Source organism: Calonectris borealis, chromosome W, assembly GCF_964195595.1.
Source record: "Calonectris borealis chromosome W, bCalBor7.hap1.2, whole genome shotgun sequence".
Taxonomy (NCBI): Eukaryota; Metazoa; Chordata; class Aves; order Procellariiformes; family Procellariidae; genus Calonectris; species Calonectris borealis.
Genome location: NC_134351.1, coordinates 3,849,500 through 3,877,076, shown reverse-complemented (window position 1 = coordinate 3,877,076; position 27,577 = coordinate 3,849,500). Strand labels below are relative to the sequence as shown.

The 27,577-nt window shown below is 43.1% G+C and overlaps 1 protein-coding gene across 6 annotated transcripts in view; it reads right to left on the bottom strand.

Annotated features, from left to right (window-relative positions):
- Positions 1-3,428: 3,428 nt before the first annotated feature.
- The window catches only part of LOC142075123 (dymeclin), a 222,816-nt gene continuing 198,667 nt past the window's right edge, over positions 3,429-27,577 (bottom strand). For all 6 annotated transcript variants that reach the window (XM_075136150.1, XM_075136151.1, XM_075136155.1 and 3 more), the window contains one exon: positions 3,429-4,540. In XM_075136150.1, the coding sequence (XP_074992251.1) occupies positions 4,391-4,540 (150 nt within the window). In that variant the 3' untranslated portion in view covers positions 3,429-4,390. The remainder of the gene's footprint in view (positions 4,541-27,577) is intronic.

The following is a 27,577-nucleotide window of genomic DNA, read 5'->3' as shown; positions in this document are numbered from 1 at the left end:
CATTTGACTGCCAGAAATGTTAAAAATGATTGGGTCCGTGTCATTCTGCTGAAGCCAATTTTATGGATTATCTGTTGTGTAATTGAAGAGAAAAGAGCCCTTCCTGGAGCCTTTTGGGCGCAGGTATGTGCCTGATACAGAATTTAACCCAATAATATTGGCTGGAGAAACCTCAAAGATAAAAACCTTCATGCAACTTTCAGTACAAGCAAAAGCTCCCCAAACTGAGCAGTTGTAGCACGATTAGCGCCCTGATCTGGATCTCAGCACCCAGATCTGGGCTCGGGGAGGAGGGGAGAGACCACAACTATGAACAGGAACGTACTGAGTAAACATTTCCTTCCTCTGAATGTGATAACTCCGTCGAGGCTGTTGTGTGTTGCTATCAGATGCGTAGCTGTTACCTTAAACACTGCTTGTTGTGAGTTAGTAGAGTCTGTTATAATAATAGATAATGATTATTATAATAATACCTCCCCTCCCCCAAAGAAATTAACAACAAACCAAACACAAAAGCAGCTGGGACCCTGAATTTTACAGTATTACAGGTACAAATTTTTAAAGCTAGCTAGGTAAGGTGGCCAAAGCCCTGCTAATGGGTGAAGATGGAAAAGGATTTATGGTGGTCAGGTGATTATAGAAGTGGAATCGTATAGAAAACTCCTGGTCTTCAAGCACAGAAGCCAGGGTTTTCGCAGACCGAGCCCAATCAATCAGGAGAGAGCCTGGGGTTGACTAAACTGTAAGGTGGCATTTGACCTTTAGTTGGCTGAATTAGACAACGTACGCAACAATAAAACCAAGCCGCCCAGTAGAAAAGGTTGTACAAAAAACTTTAAAGTTTCCAAAGGAGGGGGGTTGTTTGCTTCTTCCTTTCCTGTTTAACTGGTAGATCAACAATCTAGCAGGCACGTAGAAAACAGTTTGGTTTTTTTTCGTGTAACTTGCCTAATACTCTTCGGTTTTAGGCTAGTAGAGTCAAGAAATGCCATGAAATCTGGAAGGTTTTTGGACTGCTTTTGCCAAAGTGAATGATGCCCGACTCATTTGTAGCTTCCAACCCACCACCTTGTTTTCGTAGCGAGGTCAGAGTTTCTCTCCATTAGCTGAGGAAGGACAATTTCTCCCTCATCAGGGACACGTGCATCAGGCTTTACACGCACAACCTCCGCTTCACTGACAATTTACACAGCGACTTGGTTTCCTGCCCGTTCTCCCGAAAGCTTCAAACCCAGAGGAGACTCACGGAAGAGATGGTCCTCCGAGCGAGGACAGAGCAGATCTCCCTTCTCCTCCCCAACCCTGACGCAATGGATTCCCCTCGCTAACGCTAGTCAGGTAGCCTAAGCAGATGGTGAAACCTGTGGTCAGCATTCAGAGCAACAATATGGGCACATTAAGCCTAAGACCCAACCCAACCCCCAGAAACCAGGGAGACACCATCTGCCTAAATGGTGTGGCCAGAACAAGAAGAGCGAGCAACTGAGGGTACAGAAAGACATCACGTCTGGTCTGGGCTGAAGGGGACAGTCCTGTCCCTCCTCTGCTCCACCCTACGACTGCACGTTCCCAGTACCTCCCCCAGGCTGTACCTGTTGCGACTGTAGAAGTCGAGTCGGCAAGACTTCTCGAGAGGCAAGAGCCCTCTGTTAGGCGGGATTCAGCATGACGTTGCAGCATGACATGTCCCTTCTTTCACCCAGCACAGATTTAAACAACCGTCTACTTAATACAATAAATAAAATAATATTCTTTTCATTGCACCTCACGGAGAACGTTATAAAACATGCACATTAGGTCTGATGACCACACCAAGACCTGCTGGCCAAACGTCACCACGCAGCAGCTATCGCGTAAAACAAATACAACTACAGCCTGTATTTACTGTTTTAAATTTTTTTTTTTTTATTACGCATAATAAATCTTTCACACAAAGTAATGAAAAGGATCCCTAAGGTGATACTTTACAGATCTGAAGGAAAACAGAGTATTTGTGACCGTGCCAGACTGCAGACTTCAGGACACTGCCAGACCCACATAACGCTCAACCTTTTGGAAGAGCCAATGGGGCTAGCATGGATTTCAGCATAAATCTTGGTCTGGCTTTGCTGTTTCAGCTTTGGATTCTAACTCCAGCTGTTCTAAACCAGCTGGGCCCTGGGAGCATTGCATATTAATTAAATGCACAAGGAAATTATGCGATCGGAACAAACCTGTTCCTTCTGTACTTCAATTCAATGTCATCACAATGAGAGGACAGCGAGAAATAATTTACTGTGCGACTCCTACATTGATTCAGCAGCTGGTTTGACCTATTCTACCAGATTGCTGCTTTATGTACCCTTCTCTTTATAAAAAGCCCTTTCAAAGAAAAATCAGGTTCTCTCCAGTTTGACACCCGGCTGATAAGCATCTGCTCTGGCTGAGCCCTCTTTCATGAAGTGCTCCACTTCTGCTGCAGGCAGCGGGGTGGAGGGTGCTCACCTCGGGCAGGTTCAAGTGCTCGCGGGTGGTTAAGACAGATGAGAACGGAGCCATCCCAGTAGCTTCAGAATCCAGGGTTTAAAAGTGCATCTTCAGACTGACCTTTCCAAAGGCTGGGCAGCTCTGCTGACTCACAAACACTCTCAGCCTTTTAATAAAGACAAAATTACAAATCACTACAATAACCAAGAAGAGTCATTCCCCTGTGACGTTTGCTCAAAGACAAAAAAAAAAAAAAAAAAAATCCAAAACACAGCATAAACTTAGTCATGGTTCATTCATTTCTCATATTTTCCTAAGAAAAAAATGCATCTGCAGCCTTACTATTGCCTTTTCTCAAAAGCTTCTGCCATTTTAAAGTCCTAAATGCTCCTGGGCTGTATATGTCGCTTTGTAGCTGTATTTAAATAAATTTGGAAAGCTTTTTTTTTTTTTTTAAAGCCAGCGTTTCCATTTGTGTAGGACTTAAATGGACTTTCACCTCTAAATAAGCAGATAAAAAGAAAGTACAATCCTAGCACATCCTTCAGGGGAAAAAAAACGGGTGCAAGAAATTCTATTTAAAGCCACTCGAAAGACTGTCTGAAAGCAAATGCACCCAATTCTTCAGGTCAGTTACCAGGACATGCTGGAGCAGGCAGCGAATACAAGGGGTTGCCATGTATGTTTAGGAACTAATTCCTCGATATTTATGTTTTGGCATGCAATGCACTGGTGACAGCCCCCCACATAGCAGCATGTGGGATTAGCGTGTCTGCATGCGTGTGCAACGGGCACCGTCAGGAGCCTCCCCACGGAGGAAATGATCCTCATTTTGAAAAACGAGATGTTCTTTCAAAATCAGGTCAAGCCACTTCTTTTGTTCTTCCAACTGCAGAAACAGGTATATCAGGAAAGGACACTTTAAAACAACAAAAAAGAGAAGTATTCTACATTCAGATAAATTCTTACTTCTGCCATAAAACCTTTAATAGCAAACAGGGGATTTTCAACACAGAACTCTGCCAGGGATCCCCACGACACACTGTCACCATTACACACAGTTTTACAGGACAGGTCTATTTTATAATCTTATAACTACTTTCTTTGGAGATTTCTTTTTTCCCCCCACACATTCAATTTCCAGGAAAAACTTTTGCACAGAAGCACAGTAAAACAAGCCTGTAAGGGACCTGACTCTGAAAGCTGGTGTTTCTAGCCCTCTATAGAGTATTTGCCAGTCAAACAACAATAACAACAAAAGACTCGCTATTGAAAATCCTCCCACAAACATTTTGACATCTAAATCAAGTGTTTTGAATCCGCCTGGGAGCTAATCTGATTAATATGCTGCTTGCTTAGTTCACTCGGATGACAGTATAGACACCGATTTAACGACTACAGCCTTGACAGTGCCACCGAAATGAAGGGCTGTGAGTGAAAGCACGGGATTAGGTAACGAGCAACCCACGGCGGAATCCAACAGACCATAGAAAGTTTGACCCAACGAAGCTGCCTCGCTTGAAAGAAACGAAAATACAAACGCTGCTTCCAAATCAAAGTCCGCGATCTCTTTCCTCATTTACCCCGTTAAGTTAAAAGAACAATCAGGTTTGTGGTTGGTAGTAACATCATACCCCATGTGTAAGGCCTCATTTTCATCAAACAAGCTCTAGGTTATAGGACTATAAATACAAGGTTGCCTACAAGCCGTCAGCTCCTCACACCACAGTCTGTTGCCAGCGTGTCGGTGGCAATCTGCTTCCAAAACATGGACGTTGGACTGTACGCTAACGGCAAGCTTCATTCTCCATAAGCTTTGGGGTCAGAGGGTGCACGCTGGAAGGGGTCACGTATTAACACGCGGTGCGGAGTTTCGTTTTCTGTAAGAAGATGGAGTTGAGTTGGCCTGGCTGGGGCGTCTCCTTCAGCCGGAGTCCATGGTGAAGAGCTGGATGTCATGCGGGTTCCAGTACAGGGCCACAGCGGAGTTGTAGACCAAGGACCAAACGTAGGGGATGAAGAACTCCTCAGGCTGCTCCTCCTCCACATACTTGAACTTCAGCTCGGGGAATTTCTGCAACAAGAAAGCAAGGTCCGCTAAGGGAAGGCTTGCATGTCTCTTTGCAAACATGCAGCCCACGTAAACACTGAAGAAAGAGGTCTGGTGAAAAAAATAATGGAAGGAACGGAACCATTAGACCTGAAGGAAAATATTTACGGGATAAAGAGATCATTTATAATTTCTTCTTTGAACTGAATGTTGCGTTGGCATATTGTATTCAACCCTTTTACCGTTGGTCACACTCAATTTGCCTGTTAACAAAGACTAAACATGTGAATCCTTTACAAAACACAAAAGTCTTAAAGAAAACTGTCATTTTTAGTAGCCCCACAAAAGCCTTCTTGCTTGCGCACGTACAGACCTGTTTATTGCAGTTTTCCCTAAAAAGCACTTTGCTATTAATTGTACTCAGCTCCATAGCAGGAGAATCCTTTGGGAAGGCCGTAAGAATAAACACAGTCTGTGAGACGTTTTCAGGAACCCAGTGTTATGGCAAATGGACTGATTCTCAAAGACTTTATGTATGTAGAGGTTTCCAGGAGAGAAATGCTCTTCCTCCAGGAAGCATGGTGGGAAGCGTGTCTAGGCTCCGTGGGTGGGCTCCTGGGGTCCAGGAGGCCACTTCCAGTATTGCTACAGGTTCTTCTGTACTTTTGGGTAGGTCATTACCTCTGTGCCTTGGCTTTCCCGTTGCTGAGGAGCACACAGAATGACTCTAACGGCATCATTGCGGCAATCAGAGTGCAAAACCCTGCAAGCTCCTCAACTGCAACGTGTCACGCATCTATCCCGCTTCAGCCTCTAAGGCTGTAGGCGCAAGACCTATGCACATAGGCACAGGCTATTGCCCGTCCACGCAGATACCTCCCCCGCCTGGAAATCACAGGCTAGACAATATCATTTCCACAAAAGCCCTGTTTTTCAGTACCAGCAAAGTACTTTCAGAATTAACACACATCAGATGCACTAGCCCAGCCCATCCTAACTGGACAGACATGCTGCTTCCTCAGTTTTCCAATTTTCTCTCACTTCTTCCCTCCCAAAGCAGCACACACACTGCAAACCCACTGCGTTCGCTCTCGGTAAGGGTGTGTTTTGGGGAACAGCTGAGCCTACTTTTGTACTGTGCTCTTCAATCATTTTATCTACTTCTAAACGTTGCCTGTGTCAAGAGCTTGGCAGAGTCTCAGATAAAAGCCGCATTACAATGATCACTGGGGTAAGATAAAACATGACCCATTTTATTATTTATAAGGCTGTGGCTAAGACTAAGAATAAACTCTATGGTGTGACATGATCAGAACAAGCACAGCAATGGCTAAGAAGCCTCTTTGTCCATTAATAATGAAGGGATACCCTTCATCTTTCTGGAGCTCAGAGTGTCCCGTTTCCTTGCGTTAGGGCACAAGACCCTTCTGGCTGGAACAGGCTCCTCTGAAGGGGCACTTCTTGGCCACTTGGCTTTCAGGGTTATTTATTTAACTTTTACACACCCAGGTTATTTCTATTCTTGGGAGTCATAAAACGTGGAAACTATTCTGCTCCTTCCTTGTGTTGCTGCTGTTGCTAGAGCTTGGTGCAAGTACTGAGCGTACAATTACACCAAGCCACAAAGGTGCCACCTGCATTATGCTTTACGAGGAACGTGTCTCCATGGACAGCTTCATTCAACCACATGCTATCTCCTATGTTGGGCTCTGAGCAACCTGATCTAGTTGAAGATGTCCCTGCTCATTGCAGGGGGGTTGGACTAGATGACCTTGAAAGGTCCCTTCCAAACCCAACCATTCGATGATACTGTGATTGATAAGGACATCAGTGTCACCTTCCAGTATGCTCCAACGTTCTGGAACTGCTGCCGTTTGGCTTATGTTGGGGTCAGGTCCTTCACCACAGCTCTACTTAGCTGGATGCCAATATTTAGCCTGGGAGGGACCATTTTGGCCATCGGTGTGGCGGTCATTATTGTATTTGATGACTTCAGAACATGTGGGGAGCTCATCCTTACAGCAATCAGGGAGGGAAGGAGGACAGTATTGTTTCCAGCACTATTACTTCTGTTTAAGGAACTAAGGCAGCCAAAAAATAAGATTGTTAAAGGCACTTCTGCATCTAACTTCTGTTGAGTTCAAAGCCCAGAACCTCAAAGGTACATCAGCAAGTTTCATTTCCTGCGTCAGACATGCAGTTTGTGGTAGAGAAGCTCTCCCATAGCCCTTTTGCGCCCCTAAACCATTTTCTATCACCTCTCTACAACCTCTCTCCCCAAGTCTGTTGTGACCAGCCTGCTTCATCTTCCACATCATTTTGCTTCCTCACTCCTAGTTGTCTTGCTCCTATACTCACCCCTATCTCTAATATCCTGTCTCCTAGTCTCCCATCCCCGACTCCCTTCCACTGTACCTTCATGGTCTCCATTCAGCGTATCTTTCTATTTTGTATTTGCCCGAGTTTTCTTTTTTCTCATCAGCCTTGTGAGATCCTCCTTTTCATTAACATCCTCTATCCCTTCCCATCTCGGCTCCAAGTCCTCAAGCCGTGCCCGCCTTCCCCCTCTGCCACCCCACTCCTTCTCCTCTCAGGACACCACGATTCTTGCAGCAGGTTAAGCCTCACTCCAATTAAGCCCTCATGTAGATATTAATTTTTTTTTTTTTTTTTAAAAAACTGATATTCTGCTCTGCTTATCCTCAGTGTAATCTTCCCCACTTCCCTCCTAAATGCTTCCTGACTTGTGGTCAGTGTAGACAGGAACACGTTCAGTTCAGCCTTGCATCAGCAGAATGAATGGTTAAACCTCATGATTAAACCACTGCAACATTTCCTAGCAGAGAAAAGCCCTTACACAGCTGTCATTCTTCACCCCAAAGGTGGCTGCACGCCAGTACTGCAGCGTGCAGTAGTCCTTCTGGGAGGGAAGGGGGAAAAAGTGATTAAAGATGCTAATTTGACTTGAATTAAACACAGATAAGTTTTTTCACCTTCAGGGTCACAGATTATAGCTACTGTTTTTGCAGACACTCTGGGAGTCCAGAATGGTCCCACTAGTCTGGGACCATTCTGGACTCTCATGCAGCTTAACGAACATCCTAAGCTTTAAAACAGTAGGTAAAATTGTATTAGAAATTCCAATAGCTACATCTGAGATGCTCAGCTCTTACTATCCCATCATCTCGCAGCTGGAAGGACAGCATAAAATAAATCAGATAGCATTCATATTTTCAGGCAGTAACAGTCATGCATTGATTTTATTATTAAGCCTTTCTTCAGACTGATCAATGTTGCCATCTATTGTGATCGTACCGTAGCAATTTAATAATCAATTTGAGATTAAAGACTATAACTCACTGCAGTCGGCCTGGACTCTCTCACACTCAACATATGCCTTGAACAGTCTGCAGGTTTATCTTGGGAATGTAGACAAGGATAATGAGATTTTTAAGGAGAGATATAATACACGTTGCCATTACACACACACAATTTCAAACGTATCTTTATAAAAAGGAGGTAAGTAATGGCAGAAATGATCTTTTTCTGATGGTCCCCCTGAACGGGGGACCCAGGATAGCGCAATGCATTGCTAACAAGACATGGAGAATTTGACTTCCAGGTCGGTAAGTCAAAACTAACTTCTTTAGATGACTGCAATGATCCATGGCTGTGTGGTGGCCATGTTTTCTCATTCATTAAAAATGAGAAATCCTAGAGGCCCAGCATGGAGAGACCTTCTGCACCAGACTGTGTCTTGCAAGATTTACCACTGTTAAGATAAAAACCGACCCATACTGTTTCACTATTAGAGTATTCACTGAAAACAAAATTTGTTAACATTCAAAATCATCAAATTTAAGTCACCTCAAAATGTTTCTTACTCATCAGGCTGACTTTAAAACAATTTATAACAGCAAGGGTTAAACACCATGTAAAAAGCTAGACCAATGGCATAAAGCTTTAAGATTTTTGACAGGTGGTAGTTCAAGGAATGTTTAAGTTCAGCCCTGTGCCGTTTATCTCCTGCATGCTCTGCTTCCAAGTGAGTGATCAGGAGCTTTCGCCATGTGCTGCAGACATACAGGAGATGACACCAAATGAATGTTTCAGGAGAGCTGTAAAACAACCAGGTCAGAGGAGTCTCAGGGCACTCCCAGAAAGCACCCCAGCCAGCACCGGTGAGGGTTTTATCACGGTTAACAAAACTCCCAAAGTGGCACGTCGAAGCAGCAAGGTAGAAAACCATTTTCTTCTGCTTTGCTGCTGTTGTGTCCAACCTAACCCTGGAAAGGCATTTGCTCCCCAGCTGATGACACCAAATGAACCTGATTTTTAGCACTTTCTGAAAAGAGGGACCACCCTAAGGCGCCTTAAATGGTAGTCCTAAGAATAGAGGAGAAGTCTTGGCATGCGATAAATCATCCCTCTTTTTCCTTCACAGCCCTGTTCGTTCAGCTTGATGGTGTCGAAAGATGTACAAGTTCTTCATTACCCATGCGCTTCGCTATTTAAGTTTTTGAACTCATTGCCCTGACATAAATGGGTCCAGCGGAGCCATTATTTGCATTTCTCTCCAGTCATTACCAGAGCAGAGACAACCCCAGCTAGTTTAAACCAAACCAACCTGAGACAGTACTTGAAAACTTGAGAGCCGGAGGTAACACTAAGATTTGAACTGCGCAATTTAAATAGAGACACCACTTATCAGTTCTGGTCAATCAACCTACCACAGCACCCTATCTTGTTTTCTTCTGCCAGACAAAGCAGAAGTCAGATTTAGTGGTTGGGACGAGGGTATAAACTAGACAGACCAAGAACTTTGCAGACTGTCTGCCCTGTCAATCATATGATTCGATGAAAAACCACAGGAAGTCCGATGAACAGATGCAGAACTGAACTGCAATAACTCCCCTACCGCAATAGTTCAACAACATCGGGGTTTTTTTTTTTTTTTTTTTGCAGTTAACGATTAGGAAGATAGCATCACAGCCAGCCAACAGCACCTGGCACGGCTCCAGGCAACTCAGTGGCATTTGAGCTAGAAGACTTGAGCCGTACATTAAATAAAAAAAACCCCTTCCCTTCACAAATGAACCATCAGAGCTGCTGTTAGGCTGCAGTGTCATGTCAGTGGATGATCTCTGCTCAGATGACATAAGCAAGGGCAGATGGAGCTGCTTTAAGAGCAGTGGAGCGAAGCTATGTCTTTACTTGTTCAGGGATCTAGATGTTTGACTGGATGAAAAGCAGCCCTCATCAAAGAAATGGGGCAGTTGCTGTGGAAAAGAAAGAAATCAAAGAATTGGATTAACATAAAACTGGAGAATCCTCTTTTCCTTGAATCCTCGGTTAGAAACACTTGGTTTCTGAAACAGCAATCCCATGCGAGTCAGTATTTTCAAAAACATGTGACTGGTTTAGGAGAAAAGCACCATTTCCAAAGGAGTCTGAACACATTTGAGAGTCAAATTCACATTCACTTTCCATCAATCTCAAGCTTCAAAGTCTTTCTGAAAACGGGATTTGTGTGCATTTGAAAAGCTCACCATGAGTCTTGTTTGGTAACCTAATGACACGCTGGCAAATTAATGTGTTTCATATTGCTTCAGCTAAATATAGCAGTATTGCCTGGGGAGCACCTGCAGGATTGGACCTTATTAGCTACACACATAAACTGGCAGAGGGGAAAAAAAAAAAAACACACAAAAAAAGGGCTCCAATTCAGCACCATACCAAGTCTTCATTATAAGTGCCATAACGAATATTTATCCCAGCAAGGTTTAGTTCTACGACCTGCCGTGCACCAAACATACCAACCTGTAAGGAGTTTGGGCAGAAGAAGAACATCTATATTTGTCTGCAAAATCCACAACGCCACTTTGAAATCTGGTCCCCAATATCCCAATCTGAGCCAAATTAATGGCTAATGATCTTGAAAATAATTCAACAGTCACGCCTGGTACACTGCTCATGGTACAGATATACAGGCATGTAAACATTGATATATTTAATTTTTATATAGATGCAAGCACGTAAGTGCTTTGACAGAGAACAATTTAGGGAAGAAAATTTCTCAGTACTTGTTCTAAGATACTGATAGATTGAATTTTTGCAATTATTTAACTCTTCCGGGGAGATAATGCCATTTCATCTTTCTCTGGTTCTCTTTGCATTTACAGCGCTTCTCTTTGACTTAAGACAGACAGTCTATGTGGCTTTGGTGAAATATCTGTATGGGCTCCACCACACCTGCCCGATATCATCTTTGTCTCCTTCTCAGGCTTGAAGCACAGCCAGCCCAGCAGAAGATGATGGTGGGGAGATGAAGGAAGCAAACAGGAAATCTGCTAGACTAAGCACGAGCTGCACGTCTTGTTCAAAGATCTGTGTAAGGAATAGGTGCAAATTTAAAGACGGAGGAGCAAGCAGTGGCGTGTCAGGAGGTTTTGAAAAAGAAAACTCAAGATGACAAGAAGAGGTTCAAAACAATCTATGCACGGGCTCAATATCCCCAGTTTAAGCAAACACATGAGCTGTAGCAGAAAACAACATGTTTCCCAGGGAGTAAAATTCAGTAAGTAACCCATACTCATCTAATGAGATACAACCTTCCTGGTCCAGAAGGGCAGGGAACTTTATCTATAGAGAGACAACTGTTTTAGCAAGGTAGGATCATTGAGATGAGATTTCTGTTTTCAGATCACTCAGAGTAAAGGTTTGTACAACCACAGCTGCAGGAAAATAACTGCTCGGGGAGCGAACGGTGAATCTGCACTGTGAGATGTGAACTACCACCAGAGAAGCAGACGTGCCTCTGGTGAGAGTTCAGCGATTACAATTTTTTTTTACCGAGTACTGAGAAGCCAGGTCAATTTTGGAAAAATCAACAAAACAGCTGTGCTTAGATGTTTATTGGTAAAGACGCAATGATTTAAAGTGAAATATTTGCAGTAACCCTGCCAGGGCGCAAAGCTTTGCGGAGTACCACACTGCTAAAAAGAAAAAGATTGCATTTCTTTCTAGGATAGGTTGGCAAACACTGACAGCTTTACAGTCCTCCCTAGAGAGTCAGGGATGCACGAACAGACACACTTGTTTCTTTTCCTTACAGCTAGGAAATGTTGCTGATAAATGTCAATAGCTCCAAATCGTGCCACAGAAATTATTTTTGCCTTCATACCAAGGCTTTAATCCGTACAAATTCCCAAAGCACCACACAAAAGTATAAATTTGAGCCAGGTACCCACTTCAGGCTGTCCTGGGTCCACCTCAGAAACACCTGACCCTGCGCTACTTCTAGACAGGACAGTAAATAAATTGGACCACTGGTCAGCAGCTTCTTCAGCAAACCTGGCTGAAAACGTGCCACCTGAAGAGCCGATCCAGAGAAAAACCCTTAAGAGAAAAAAAGGGGATCCCTGCTCAGCTTCGGGGATACTGTGTCTACCTGGAGAAATTTCAGAATGGGAAGAAAAGATTAAGAAGAAGATGAAAGCGTAAAGCAGGACTCACATATTACGCGCTGTTAAGCATCATGAACCTCTACATAACATTGTATGCATTATACGTATCTAGTCACAATTCAAGGACTTACAGTTATAATTGTAATTTGCTTGCCATGTCAGGATTGTTCTGTATACCACGTTGTCTAGGTGGATACAGATCTTTTCAGAACATTTCCAAGATGACAGCTCAACAGCTAGGAGCCAGAGCTGTGACTTGCTGCCAGAGCAGAGAGAGACAGGGAACTGCAACAGGAACGTTACAGGGACGTTTGCAACACTGCAGAAAATAGAATATAGGCTGGCTTTGCCAAATAATATGAAAAAAAGGACTAGAGACTGATATGTGTAATTATACTTTAAGCTTGAGTATGAAGGCATGATGTGTAGATGAGGTACCATCAACAAAATATAGAACTTCCATCCACTTCAGGGATGAAACAATAATTCAATACAACAAAACAAAACAATACAACAATAATTCTTTGAAAATACAGAGGCCTTTTGGAAGAAAGAATATAGGCATGGGATCTGAGCAAAAAGTGAACAACCTCAAAATGATGACAGGTAAAAATAAGGAATGTTTTTAAAACTGAAATAAAACTAGCCAAGAAAAGATTTAAACACCTGGAATGAAGAAAGCTGCTGGCCCAACTCACAAACATGGTTCTAGTGCCTGACCTCACTCGAGCATTCGTGATCCTGTTATGTACACGCACCAACCACTCAGATAAATAAGTAAAATCCTTTGTGTGCTTTTGAATTTAGGGAATTAAAATCTGAAAACCAGAATAATCCCTGGACCCATTTCTCAGAAGCGTTAAAGGGCACCACTGCACAAATGGGGACGAACCTACCAACTCAGAAAACTTTTATCGATATGAAGTGGATGTGTAAAAGTCTTCTTACCACGGGATTTGCAGAAAATGCACATTTCGTAACAGCAGACCCTATTTTTACCAGTGCTAAGGAAGATGCAGATGAGTTTAAGCCCTTCCTGCATTTCAGCTCACAACCCATCTTTCCCTAGAACAATGTGCAAAGCTTTACACAGCGATGAAAACCAGTATGTTTGCAGCAAACATTTTTGTTAAAACTGGAATGCATTTAGAAATCACTCATTCACTGCCAACTTTATAGAGAAGATTTCTATAGTTGCTAACAAAAGGTTACAAGATTAGGTGTAGATTTTGGACACTTCACTCTGCTGCAACTCACAATTAGGTCAATGATGCTTTAGTAGTACCCTCAAAGAAGGGCTTGGACACCCAGGAATTTCAGAAGTCTCAGAATTAAACCCCGCAACCTTATAAAGACTTCCCAAACCCCAAAATACCATTTTCCCCCCAAACGAAGCAGATTCAAGGCTGAATTTTTTCCTTCCAGAATTTTGTGAATGAGACAGTTGAAATCGGCCACTTTTCAAGTATGCTAAATGTAAACTTTAAACAAAGAAATTGGCTTTAATAACTCAGTTGGGAACCGCTCGCTTACTTTTACGTATTGTGTGAATCAAGAAGGGGGGAGAAATCAACTCTTCGAAGGTCTCAAATTGGGCAAAAATCTAAGTTGTCCTAAATCCGTATGTGCAGTTTGGATCACTCTGCCAAAGACAGAAAATACGAAGTTTAGCAAGCAAGTGAAGGCAGGGGAAGATCGGTGACGCACAGGCAACCAGCAGATCTGCGAGAAGCTGAGATGCTTGGTCCCTCCAGAGAAAGCTCACGGTGCCTTCAGAGCCCCAGCATCACCTGGTCAGTGGGGAAACCCTGATATAAAACAAAAAGGGCTTTTTATGGTTCAAAAGAAAAAGCCAAAAATCAAAAGAACTCCTCCTATACAGTTTGATTATTTGCAACAACGTGGAGGAACTCAAAGGAGGGTAAAATAGGGGTGAAAAAGGCAAAGTATTCTCTTGGTAAAGACAGCAGAGAATTAACTATCTGGGCTACAAAGTCTGCTCCAACTTCTGGATAAAAATTATAGATCTGTATTCCCTTCATTACCCTTTTTTTAAAGCAAAAGCAATACTATAAATGCCAACCAATATTCCAGTTTTCACATCAGAGACAACTATCTGCTAATTATTCTCTGAAAAGTGAACTGCATGCTTTTAGTCTAATTGATATAATTTATTAAACTTTAACAGTGAAGAAAAACTCACCTGAAAAGTTTTAAAATGGTCTATGGAGCATATGAACAATGGAGGGTTTGGAGAAAATAATCCTGCTGAATAATGAATATATACTAATATGTGCAGCTATGTACTCAAAGACATGGGGAATCTACCCTACACACATCTTGGAGCCAACTATCTATTTTAAATTTCTAGCGGCGAGTGCTACTGTTTAAGTCACGGCAGCTGTTTTGATTTTGATAGCAGACTAGTCTAAAACACGAGGGATGTTGTTTATCGTGGAAATGCTTTGCGCTCCAGATAACATCACCGACGATTGCTCCACCTAGGCTAACGCACCGTCCCATCGTCCTAAAAACAAACCCCAGATAAACCTCTCACTGCTGCCCAGCCTCTTTTACTCCCACCAAAAACCCAGCAGTTGTGCAAATAAAACTCTTGCCATGGTGTGTGCCATGCAATCAGCAACGCAAAATGAGCCCAGGGTGTTTGCGGCAAGTGTGGCAATGAAGGAAACTGTTGAGTTTCAAGAACATGACCTGCATTTTTGTGTTTCAGTAAAGCATTCTGTCTTGCTGCAAGAGGGACACGCCTCGGGAGCCCTGTCTGGACGATGTACAAACTCTGACCCAGCTTCCTAATATGTAAATATTACCATTTTCTCACTTCTTCATAGGAATTATCGTGCCCTGGGTTAGATTTTTCTTCCCGCATCCTCGGAAGGGAGCTGGAAATTTCACTGTCCATCTTTACAGACTCAGTCCCACCTTGTACTTGCTGGTGGAGAGTTGGTGACCACCTAAGAAGTCTCTCGCACTGATTTTCATCTCCTTGCTCTTCCGGCTCTGAGGTGAGAAGGAAGGGACTGAAGTATGCTGACAGCATAAACCACACTAATTTCATAGGTAAAGGATTTTTCCTTTTGGAAACTACCTATATGAGCCCTCTTTGCTGCCCTAATACAGCCTTGGGAATTATCGGATTGAAGCATGAAGGCAGAGGATCAAGAGGTCAAAACTCTGTTTTCACCCGCCTGCTTCTTTCAACCAACAGTCGGAGTTACTACAATGTCACAGTTGTTTGTTTTCTGGTTTAGTTGCGTAGAACATATTCCCCCAACACAAAAGGTGGCAGGAGAAGAGCAGAGTGATTCAGTTTGCATATTTTTCCAGTGACGAGGTCCCAGACATGCTTTCAGTGGAAATTGGTGCAATGCTGCAGCAGCATCCAAAACATCCCACCAAGCCAAAAAGAACATTACTTTGGACAACCGGGACCAAACTCCTCTCTGTTATCACCGTACAGGGGTCCAAAACACCGCCTAGACTTTGGCTTTGTGCATCAACCAGGGAAACGAGACCCCTTCTCCCCGCTGAGTTTAACACCTTCGATTTGCCTCGCGGAGGCTGACATTTACAGCCCGTTTCCTCGCGCGGAGAGCTCCTCACGGCTCGTTTTACGAGGTCTGACTTTCACATAACAGCAGCCACAAAGACGAAGCCCGAGCCGACATCCTCCTCCGGTCCCTCCCACCCAGCACGGCGGCGGGGCGGCACGCCAAGCCCAAACATCCTTCCCCGCCCCGAGCGCCTGTGGAGGAAGACCTCCTTTTGATTTTGTACTTTTTAATCTGAGAGAGCCAGGCCTGTAAATATTGCAAAAAATGATAACAATGACTTAAGAACAGAGACAGACTCGCTGTCACCAACTGTTAACTCTCAGATCAGGGCAGCCTAGGAAGCGGACCCTTATCTGCCCGAGGTTCAGGACATGCTGACTAACACCCCTATTGAGTCTGCAGACCTTTGGCTCCCTAATCTCCCCGAACTGGAAAATGTACACCCCGACGGACATACTCCCTTCTTAAGTATTTCAAGCCTCAGCAAACAGACAAATCGTGCCGTGAGATGAGCAGCGCTGCCCCGCTACATGCAGGAAATCCAATTTCTTTGTCTTGAGGAGCGAAACGTGAAATGACAGTAAAACCTCTCCAGCTGGAGCACGCGGTGCCAGACTGCAGCCTTATCTCTGCTGGGACCGCGAGCCGAGGAATCGGTGCCAAATGTGGACGTTTACACTCTTTATTTTGCGGATGTGGACTTCGCAGCTTTTTTTTTTTTTTGATTTGCTCTAATGCTGAGAGCCCTGTGAAGACAGACCCAAGCCAGGGGGGGTTTAAGTTGACCTCGCCATATAACCAGGGTGCCTTTTCTTAAATGCATTTGTTGTTCATTCTATTCCATATTCTATTCTATATTCTATTCTATTCATGAAGGACATGAAGGTTGTGATAACATGTTCAAATTAGCTACTGGAAACAAGCCTTTATCAATGATAGAGGCAAGTAGTGTGTAGGAGGGAGAAAGGGAAGACAACTAATGAGCAAGGACAACTAATGAGCGAGGAGGACAACATCTTTATGGGTCTTGCAGCTGGGCAATGGCATCTCCCTTGACTAAATATGGGGAGTCAGGAGCTGACTGCATCCGAAGTCATCTGTTTGCTTGGCATCCTCCTGCAGCCACCAGTTTAGAAAGTAGCACCCTCCTATAGTGAAACTGTTTTTTTCCTAATGCAAACAATCACCTCAATCTGAAAAAGGGCCTCATGCGAGCTGCTCTTTCACTTTAGCAATAACACATGAAATTCACTTGTGTTTTCTGATTTACTTTGCTTTAGATGTAGTACTTCAGATCTGTTTGCCTTCACTGACCTTAACTGTGTTAAGACCTATTCTGCTAAAGACTGTCTTTAGGACACGAATCAAACAGTTCTAGAGAACTCCCCACCTCAGGCTGGGGAATTTTATTTATTCATAAATGTTATTATGTCCCTTTGTTATTGAACATATCTGTCCCCCTTCTCCCTGTGCATTCAGGTCAAGATCGTTTAACCTGGTGACAACAATCAGTCTTTGCTGCTCTTAGCACCAGAGGACAGAGCTTGGCAAAACCTGAAGGGACAGATAAGCACGAGGAATTCAAATGAAAGTTTTGCTGCCTGACTCCGAGCTCAGAGCTACAGGCACCCCTTGAATCTCACGGGTCTCACGTTAAGGACAACACGTCAGTTTAAGGGCTGTGCTCTTCTCCCACTCTACTCCATAGGTACAAAATTTCCTGCTCTATTTTGGAGCTGCCAGTTGCTCAAACCATCTAGCAGACCTTCCTTCAGTGAGCTATCTGATATAAGCCTCTGGTTTCCTATCTGTAAAAGACAATCCCTGCTGGGGTTTTTGATACCTAACACGCTGCGGCAAAGGAAGGGAAATCTTCCTCCTGGAGCTGCTGGATGCTGCTGCAGCATTATCAAGCTGGGAAATTCTCACCCCACTGCTATACTGTCCGTCCTCAAGCCAAACTCAGCTCACGAGCCACACGCTGATTGCTCTCCCCGTAGTTTAAACACTTTTTGTGACAAAGAACTAGGATAAATTACCTAGCTGGCATGCAAGGAGTAAATGCAATGTATGTCCTGCAGGACTCCCCGTCTTTCCTCATCTCCCGTGCTCTAAGAGCCCATGGTGGCTGGAAACACTTAGCACCTACCTGGAGTGCTAGTATGGTCATTAAGTGCAAGGAGAAAAGCTGGGTAGAGGAGAGTATGGTAGGGTTTGTTAGGGGAAGGAGTCAACAGGAGAACACGGTCGAGAAAAATCACCCCTTGTTTGCAAGCTCAACAGATTAAGGGTTGAGCGTTACAACCCTAGGAACCATAAACCCAGCCTAAATCCACATGGATTCAAGATTCAATGCAATCGTCTAATACTACATAACAGATACAGCTCCAGGAAAGGCAGGGTGACCTAAACCAGCTGCCCTCTAAAGCCTAACAGCGGAGTCCTCAGCAGCGATGCTGATATACGTGAGAAATCCCCCGCTTGGCCAGGAAAAAGCCATCTACATCACTAATCATCCTAAGCAGGAACAAACAGCCTGTAAATCAACTGGAGAGAAGCATTGCAACTTGTACCAAAGGTTGTGACAAAATTAAACTCAGTATGGGAATGCAGTCGAGGCAGCCATCAGCTGACAAAGTGCATTTCTTCCTCATTCTCACTTCTTGGTGTAGTTGCTGTAAACATTCAAGACATTTCTCTAATTTATGCATTTAATTAAAAGATTTCTATAACATTCATGCTGTTTACATATAACCCAACACTGCAATGAAAGCTGTAGTTTTGTCTGGGATTTATATTCTGTACTCAAATTTATTTTGATTCCTTGATTTAAACATACACACAGAAGTGAAAATGTGTCAAATCATGAAAATGGAAAAGATTATACTCCATTATCTAGTTCATCTGTCAACCAGGGCAGAAATCTTCTGAGGACTTTTTCTCAATCTGCCACATGTTATGGAAACTTAATTTAAAAGACTAATTCAGAAAAGACAGCTAAACCTTAAAAGTGGAAGAGCAATTGGACCTGTATAATTGGAAGTTGGTTACACGACTTTTTCTCCCTCTATCTTGTACTCGGTTGTTCATAACTCGCCAAATCTTGCACCTCTGGGATAAAATTGTTGGCCTCTGCCACGTTATTTTATTTTTTTTTAAGAAGAGGTTAATCTTTTTCTTTTTTATGGAATGAGAAAAAAATGTGGTTTGTTTTTCTAATCAAAGAAAGTAATAAATTAATTTTAAATGCAACTTTTTTTCCCTTTCAGCTACCCTGCTTATACTGAAAGTTTGCAGTAGAAAATGAACACATGGGTTGGAAATAGCTCTCAACTGAGGAGGAAAAAAAAATGTCAGAGCATTTCAGCGTAATTTTACTTTGCTTTGACCAAAGTTGCAAGATATTTGGAAACAACACGTCATGCACATGCAGTGCATTTGGCACTGGACTTTTCATTAGACTCACAACATATGCAACTAAGTAAGGGAAGGCTGCACAACACATGCGAAGCAGATTTAGTCACAGCGAAAAACGCAATAAAAGGATAGGGTGGCTTTCTAGGGTATGGAGGAGGAGGAGGGAAACTTGGGAAATGTTATTTAGCTTGAGCAAATGTATAGCTCCTAAGTTAATAGAGGATGGGCTCTGGCTCGGAGCCCTCCCGTAAGATGTAAAAGATGTACTGGACAGGGAGTTATGGGCTGCTCATGAGCGCTGGGCTCCTGCCAAGCTGCTGCGAAGCCAGCAAAGCTCCGCAGCTCTGGGCAGGGAAGCTCCTCTCTGCTCTCTTTCAAAAACCGAGATCATCCTTGACGCTTAACAGAGTTCAAATTATGTGGCAGGCGAGCGGTTAGCAGAATGGAAGTAGTTTTGAGAAACGTATACACGCAAAACGTTGTTTACCAGTGTCAGAGATCTGTTACTATGGGGAGCGACTTGGAAAGTCTCACCCTGCTTTCCCATCCTCTCATTTCTTCAGTGCTTTCTTTCTGCCTTGATATTTTGTAATTCTTTCTTGTCGTAGCTTCCTTAAACCAATGAAATCAACCAATTTAAATTAGCTGGAGACAAACAACCAGATACACAAAGGTAGACCATTTCACGTTACAATCTCTGGAAAGTTTAAATTCTTCTACTCAAAGTCTCTATATGTGCCCTTCCCTCCTATAAAGTAAGAGAATGACCCTATCTCTGTATGTGCCACTGAAAAATTGAATTTAGGGAATATTTCTTTATTTTTAAATTGCACAGCTAAATCAAAGTAGATGCACTGATAGGCAATGCAGCGTCTCAAGAGCTCACATGGAAAAATCAGATTCTGTTGCTACACTCACTTCCAGTCTCGTGCAATGAAAGGCCAAGACCAGAGTTCAGTTGTGCATAAAGAAATCTTTGATTGATCTCTTTTGGCAATCCACGCTCCTTTTAGTGACTGGAGTTTGTATGTCATCTCCTGACCCTTCCCCCTGCACAAAGTTTGCAGAGCACCTAACATCAGGCCCCCCATTTATCACCACCGGCAATGCCTTGTGCAAGGATGCTCTGCCATCTGGAGAGCAGCAGGAAGGAAAACATCCCTCATCCTGGGTGACAGTAGGAAAATGCCACCACTTACCACTTTTTTCTCCTAACAGTGCCGGTTCCTGCTCATCACTGCAAAACAGCCTCCTCCTGGGTAAGGACTGGCTGGGGCATCTTTCACCGGACACGAAATGAAGATGCTGGAGGGCCCCTCTCATGCTGACCATGCCACCAGGAGAGCACAGCCAGACTCTTCCGATTCAAGAAAGGAAAAGATTGTTGCACTGGACTTCCCTTGTGTCCATTACAGAAATATTTTTCTGCTCCCTACAGGATGCATAAAGAATTACATATTTATTTCTTAAGATTCATATTTAGATAGCTGGATATTTTTATACAACAGCAATTTTGTATCTGTTGCTCCACTTCAGGAGAAAAGGCAAATGCTGACCGGCCTCCACGAGAGTACCGCTGCCGCTTCTTCCTTATCATTTGTTATCCTTTCCTTCATACTCCCTTCCTAGTTTCTGTCACCGGGGGCGAAAGGATGCCAACTAAACCCTTAGCAAATGCTGAACAGCCAATTCTGTGCTCCTATCAGTGCTGCTCTTTCCCAGGCTACTTGTCGAACAGCTCTTTCACCCCCTTTTTTTTTTTTTGTGATGAACTTTAATCGCAAACACGAATCAACAACTTTATTATTACCTGGCCACATGATGCATTTGAAAATCCTGATAACCAACCCTCCACCTTCTCCTGTTCTGCCCAGACCCCAGCTCTGCTCCCGTTCAGGTTCAAAGGAATTCTTAACTTTACAACATTGATAGTTTCCTGATGGCCTAATCCTGGGTCAGAAAGGAGAAAAAAAAAAGCCACCCTTTAGTAACTGTTGTTATAGGACACTATTCCATCTTCTAAAGCCTCTGCATGTAACTGCTTGAATTCTCATCTGTTGTCTTAATGGGAAGCAGTTAATTACGATCCACAAGCTGCCACAGGCAAGGCTGAGACATTCCTCAGCTCGGCTGGGTACGGGGCTACAACTGCAGTTACAGTTCTGCGTGGCAGAGGACGGACTAAACCCAGGTGACGGCAGAGTTAAGACAACCACAGGAGAAACACACCGGGGAACAGCAAAACTCTTGCACTGCTGATCACCCTGCTCCTAGAAGGGTTTATTCTCCCTTTTACATTTTTCTTGGTTTGAAGAATTAGTCTCAGAATCACTAACAATATATATTATTGTATTAATATAATATTATTGTATTTGCATTTATACAATTAAATTGTTATTATTACCTAGTACATGTCTCCTGGCTGGGTAGAGAGGACTTTGTCATCTGAACTTTTCAGTTCATTCTCAAAACTGGTTTTGGATAACCAAAACGCTGTCCAGACTTCTGTGGAAGGCTGCACAACCATATTATTGAATAGCTCTTCTGAAACAGCTTGGGTAACTCCAGAAGAAGGTGATTTCACTGCAGTATAATTGTTCCGTTTTGTGAAGAAAGCAATTACTCAGGAATGAAGTGACTGAATCCAGAATGCAGCTTCCAAAAGGTAACTGGAAGAGTTTTCAGGGGTGGAGGGGACAGACATTAAGCCTCCATGTAAATATTAGTCTCCATGTGGACAACAGCTTGGGAATAGGAGTGTCCCGTGCTAGCCCACCCTTCGTCTTCATCTTGGCCAATGCACCTCATTCCTGAACTGCAGAATCACTGTTACTCAAGTCACTCACCCAAGGCACCGCCCTCCCAAGCTACCTTGTCGTCTTGTGCAATAGCCAGCTCTTGCTGCATTCCTTCATCTCTGGATGAAATTTGCTTCTCTGGATTCCAGCAGGATAAACAAAGCCCTGTGTATGCAGAGGACGCATCTTTCCTAGAGAACTATGATCAAACTACCAGTAGGATGTAAAGGAGCTAATAAAAATACATAAAATATTGGATTTAAAAACCACAACTGCCACCATAATCCTGAAGCCAATGAAACGCTCACCAGTGCTTCTGAAAACCCGGCATGTAAGGTTTTCCTACATTGTATTTGCATTTATACAATTCAATTGTTATTATTACCTATTACTCCAAATTAGTCTATTTTCAGCCAGTCATTTATCTTGTAGGTATTACAGAAAATGACGATCTTATGCAAGGGTTGAAGAAAGAAACTGGATTAAACTGTTTGGAGCTTCCCCTGATGATAGTAATGGTCTTTTTGGGACCACGACAGGTTCGCTGATTTTTCAACATATAAAGCAAGTGTGGATTTGAGTGTTAGTGCCACTTCGGCCTTGACCGTGAATAGTCTCTCACCGATAGACATGAGGGATCTCCAAGCGTGCACAGCCCTTAGCAATCTTCTGGCTTCCCTGGTTCAGAATGGAAAGGATCGATGTTCTGAAATTCTCAGTGTATATGGTGCGCTATTTTAAAATGTCTGTTTTTTTCATATTTATACTACTAAACCACAATTTTTTTTAAAAGCAAAGAATGCTAAATTTGTAATATTTTTAAGTTAACTTCAGCTGCAGACACAGCTCTGAAAGCATCTGATTTTTATGAGTCTCAGTTATGTCAGCAACGAGGGCAAGTCATCTACTTATCTTCCTCTGAACCGGCTCAGCCTTGCAGGATGCAGGCTGGGAACGGGGTCCCTCGCTGGCATCAGCCACAGGCGGATCCTGCGATACCAGCTGAGTCTCAGTGACGATGAGACTTACATAGCGCTTTCATAGGTTGCAGACAAGCTGTTTTCAGCAAACTTTTTGTTTACGGACAAAGGATCCAAACTTGTAACAAAGCTAAATGAGCTAAGGGAGCTCTAAATATTTTCAGAGTGACCCATTCTTAATAAAAAGGAGGAAGAGCTCGGATATAACAGAGTGCAAAAATTCTGTTTACAGGATCTTCATATAAGAAGCAATGAAATTAAGTAAGGCTGTATTACTTGCTACTGCTATCAATGCAGCAACCACTTCCAGACCTAATAATTACCATGTGTGCACTGTGCTTTACCTCTGGGCTTATTAATTTCATACACAGGAGGTTACAACTATTGATTGCATTAAAACATATTGACACGTTACAATAGAAACGCTCCCACTGCAACGCATCGTTGCACAAACTGAAATGATTCAAGTGATATAGAAACAGCCAACTGCACCCATCAGCCGACAACTTGCTCATGGTCGTTTCTCCATCCCCTCTTAAACACACACACAGAGTATTGCAACAGGAGAATGACAGCAGTTAGCTCAGCTGCTCAGGGACAAAAACTATAGGGTCTTCAGAGACAGGTGTTGACCACTGGATAAATACAAAATCACTAGGAGTACCTCGCAATATAAAGAAATTAATACAAATAACATGGCTCTTAATCCTCGCTGCAATCTGCCCCACTGAGAACTTGCTCAGGTAGAAGGGATTGCCAGCCAGCGCTACCCTACGAACTTCAGAGCAGCCTGAAGTTTGGCGAGTCTCGGGAAAATACGCATTTGAATGCTATCGCTCAGTTTGGGGAGTTTTAAAAGTGCATTTGATTTTTGATCTATAACGAACAATAATGACTTCCAAATACCATCGAGAAGAAGTGGCGGCTGTGTTGCCATAGACAACTGGGTTTCTAACTACATGCAAACACAGCAATACATTCAGAAATAACTGCACCCTGTTTGCGTTTGGGTTTTTTTGTTGTCATCCCACCTGCATAATTAAAGATGTATTTCTATATAATTCTGGTTAAGGTTCTATAAACTATATAACCAGCTTTAAAACCTCCCTGTAAACAACAAAGCATTGTTTGTATTTTCAATAAATCTTAATTTGCCCTCTTCTACTTTAGACTATGTATTTCAAGCAAGAACACATTGAATTCAGTAGGTAAATCTCACGTTAAAATAATTCAACTGTCCTAAAACAATATTTATAAAGACAGTGGCAACCGTGATGCAGAGGAACAAATGTAACAGGCAGAATTATCAAGTTTGCTGCGTTGGTAGTACAGTCATATAGGGTGAAAATGTGCCAGCAATTTCCAGAAACCTTTAAAAAGTAGAAGGAACCTGGCTTTTTTTTCAGCAAAAGCACTAAAAGCAAGTACCAAGCACAAAGAGTTAATGCGTTCTTCCTACTTCTGAAAGTAGGAACGAACCCGATTTCGTCAGTGAGGTTTGGCAACGTGCGAAATCCTGTAACCAATTTCATTTCCTGATAAATGAACGGTCCGCAGGGGAAAGTCAGCCAGAGGCTTTGGGAACTGTCGAGAGCTCAGACATGACCGAGAGGCTCCTGGAAGGAGCCAGACTGTCTCTTTGCTTATCGCCGCCCAGCCAAACGGCACCATCCGAACGCCGGCGCTGCCAGACTCCATTTCGAGCCGGAGCTGCGGCGCAACGTGATAGCGCTTCATCGACATGCGGGATCCCCTGAAAAAATAAACCAGCTCCAGCACACGTCTTATATTCCACTTTAAGCAACCGGGCTGAAAACACATGGTTGTATAAAACAGGCGTTGGGATGTAACTTGTAACGGTCTGCGTTGTTTATGTGTCTTAAAGCCAAGCGCTAGGAGTCACTTGGTATTCTGGAGTTTAGAATCTCCCCCCCGCCCTTCCAACAGGAAAAAGCCAAATAGAGAAGGATAAATCATTCATTATTGGATGTCTCTTGGCATTAGTGAGACTGCAAAGGATGCATTTGCAATAGGAACTGTAGGCTGTGTCACGTGGAAAGCTGAACGTCAGTCTCAGTTTTAAACTATTCCCAGTTTTAAACTTTAAATTGATTTTTTGAAAAGTTATCCTCATAAATGTGATTGATAGTCTTGCTGAATCTTAGCAGTAAATAACAGATCTAATTGCAAAATGACAAATGTGCCTCAACACAAGCTCAGCTGTGATTTTCCGATCTATTTAAATGCCATCTTTTCATACAGAGTTAACCTGAATGTTTGTTCGCTTTCATATTATTACAAATTGATTCACAACTTCACCATTTTTACAGGAAATTCAAGTAGCTTGACACACAGAGATTTGAACTTTTAAAAGTCTAAAGTTTGAGCTTGTAAAAAAAAATATTGCCAGTCTGATGACCCCTGAAGGGAAGATAAAAGGGGGGGGGGGGGGGAGAAGCTCAAATAATAACTTCAGGCCCTTCATTACCAAAATTCTGGGTAACTTTTCAAGTGGCTTGCAGGCTTATAATAGCAACAACGTCTGCAATGGATTAGCTACCCAGCACAACCAGATGTCACAGCGACAGGGAGAAAGTACTGTTGGTTCTAGACTTATTGGGAAGCAGAACATCATTTCACTGAAACCCAAAATATCTAAAAAGGAAGTTGGGGAAGCTAAAGAAATACTACGCTTGTTCTCAACCAAAGTGTCTGAATTCAGTTTTACTGCATCTTTTAGTTCTCTGGAAAGCCTGGGATAAATTATTTCTTGCTCCCAAGGGAAATGTTGCTCACTTGACTCAGTCTGCCCTTTATCACAACACCGCTACTCATTGCTTTGCTGGGATCTTTGATGCATTCTGCTCAAGACTGTGACAAACACAAGCTAAGAATATCAAAAAAGACAGTTCTCTATGTTAACTACCTACCCAGGATTGTAAACAAGTACATGGCCTTGGAGGAATACCGGAGCACGACTCCCAGACACACCAAGGTCTATGCGTAGAGCAAACAAACTCCAGGAGTCCCATCTCTGCTGCTCCTTCCATGACTTTACTCATGTTATTTAATGCACATTTTAGACCCCAAATGAGAAAAGCCATGAGAATTCCTGAAAGGGACATGAAGAGGATCAGTTCTTCTCTCAGAGCATTTTCATATTAACAATACTGCTGCCTCTGAAAGGATCCTTGATAATTTTGGGGCTACTGCTACGCTTTTACCAAATATTGCGATGACTCCATGCACATCATTGCAGAACGGGCAAGAAACGCTATGGCAGGAAAACAAGTAGTCTACTTTCTTCTCTCTTCAGGCTGCAGCATTAAAATGGAGAATAATACTGCAGGGTATGGTATACCACAGACTGGTTGGCGTAAGCAAAACCCAGCACTGTAATATTAGCATTCATATACTACTTCTAAAATGAGCAGTCAAAGCACATTGAAGGGATTTAGCCATCAGTGTCTTATTTCAATTATAACCTGTATAAGAGAAATTACTCATTGAATAGTTTACATTTTACCATCCGTTTCAACACGAGAGCTTGCAAAAGCTGAATGGATTTAGTGTGGGTAACCAAGACTCACTCCCAGCTCTTTCGAGCTGATCGTTCACCATTTAACAGGGCTCTACCTCCACCTCTTCCGCTCCTCCAGCTGCTTCCCTCAACCCACTTCAACCAAGCTGGCTGAAGCTCAGAAGCTCACAGACTCATTTTTGCTGCTCTCTTCGCACACAGCATCGGAAGAAACACAAAGATCTCATGCTGTGAGATCCTTACCAGACTGCTGACCACCGTGGGCGTGACTGCCCTGCAGAGGCATGGACAGCTTTGGTAGCCCTTTGAAATACTGCAGATTTAGGCGATGGGGCTGGTCTCCTTACATCTACAGTGATGCAGTGCAAAAAACCAGTCCCATGCTGTCCTTTAAAGCAACACAGCAAAGACAAAGCCAGGACGCAGCATCTCAATTTTCTGAGCTACCGCTCAATCAATGCGAGTCCTACAAAACAGCAGCCAGGGAAACGAGGGAGGAAGGGGACAGAGAAAAGCGAAGCATAGTCCCTCTTCCCTCCTAATTAACGCAGGTCAGTACGAGCCACATACTCCCCACCACGGGATATGCAAAGTCCTAGGCGCCTGCCCAGTGTCCTGCTCACATCGTGCCTGGTGGCATCTCATAAGCGTGAAGATACGGCTTGAAAACCTTAAGAGTGTTGAAGCCAACAGCAAAACTCTCCAGCGAGAGCAGGATTTTTCCCATGGATCTCTGAAGCGTTAGGATATAGCAATGAATGTTTCGGTGACTAGAAAGAAAACAAGGTTGAAGTTCTCTGAAAAGCTGTATGCAGTGCTCTCTCCAAGTTGAAAGCATGATTATTATTTTCTGTTCAAAGAGATTTTGGCTCCTTTACAGTAAGAAACTGATATTACACGAGAAACAGTTTAAAGATCAGAGATTCAAGAGTTTGCTAGTGCATATTTTCCGATGCTGATGCTGCAATGATGTTTATATTACTCTTCCATAGGGAGGTGTCAGAAAAGCATTAATATGTTTTTAACTCTGTGCCAGGCAGACAAGCAAAATAAAATAACTGGTTTTTTTTTTCTTGTTCTAGTCAACAATGCCAAAAGTTACTGTTTATTTTTCTCCATCCCCATGGAAGAATCTATAACCACTGAAGTAAACTGAAGTTAAAAAGCTGTTTTTAATTCCAAAATTGACTGACAGCTGCTATGTAAAAGCAAACCTAACTTGTTTGGGTTCTCAGGAGCATTCACATCTGAAAAACTAAGCTTCCTGGAGCCATTTGAGGGGTG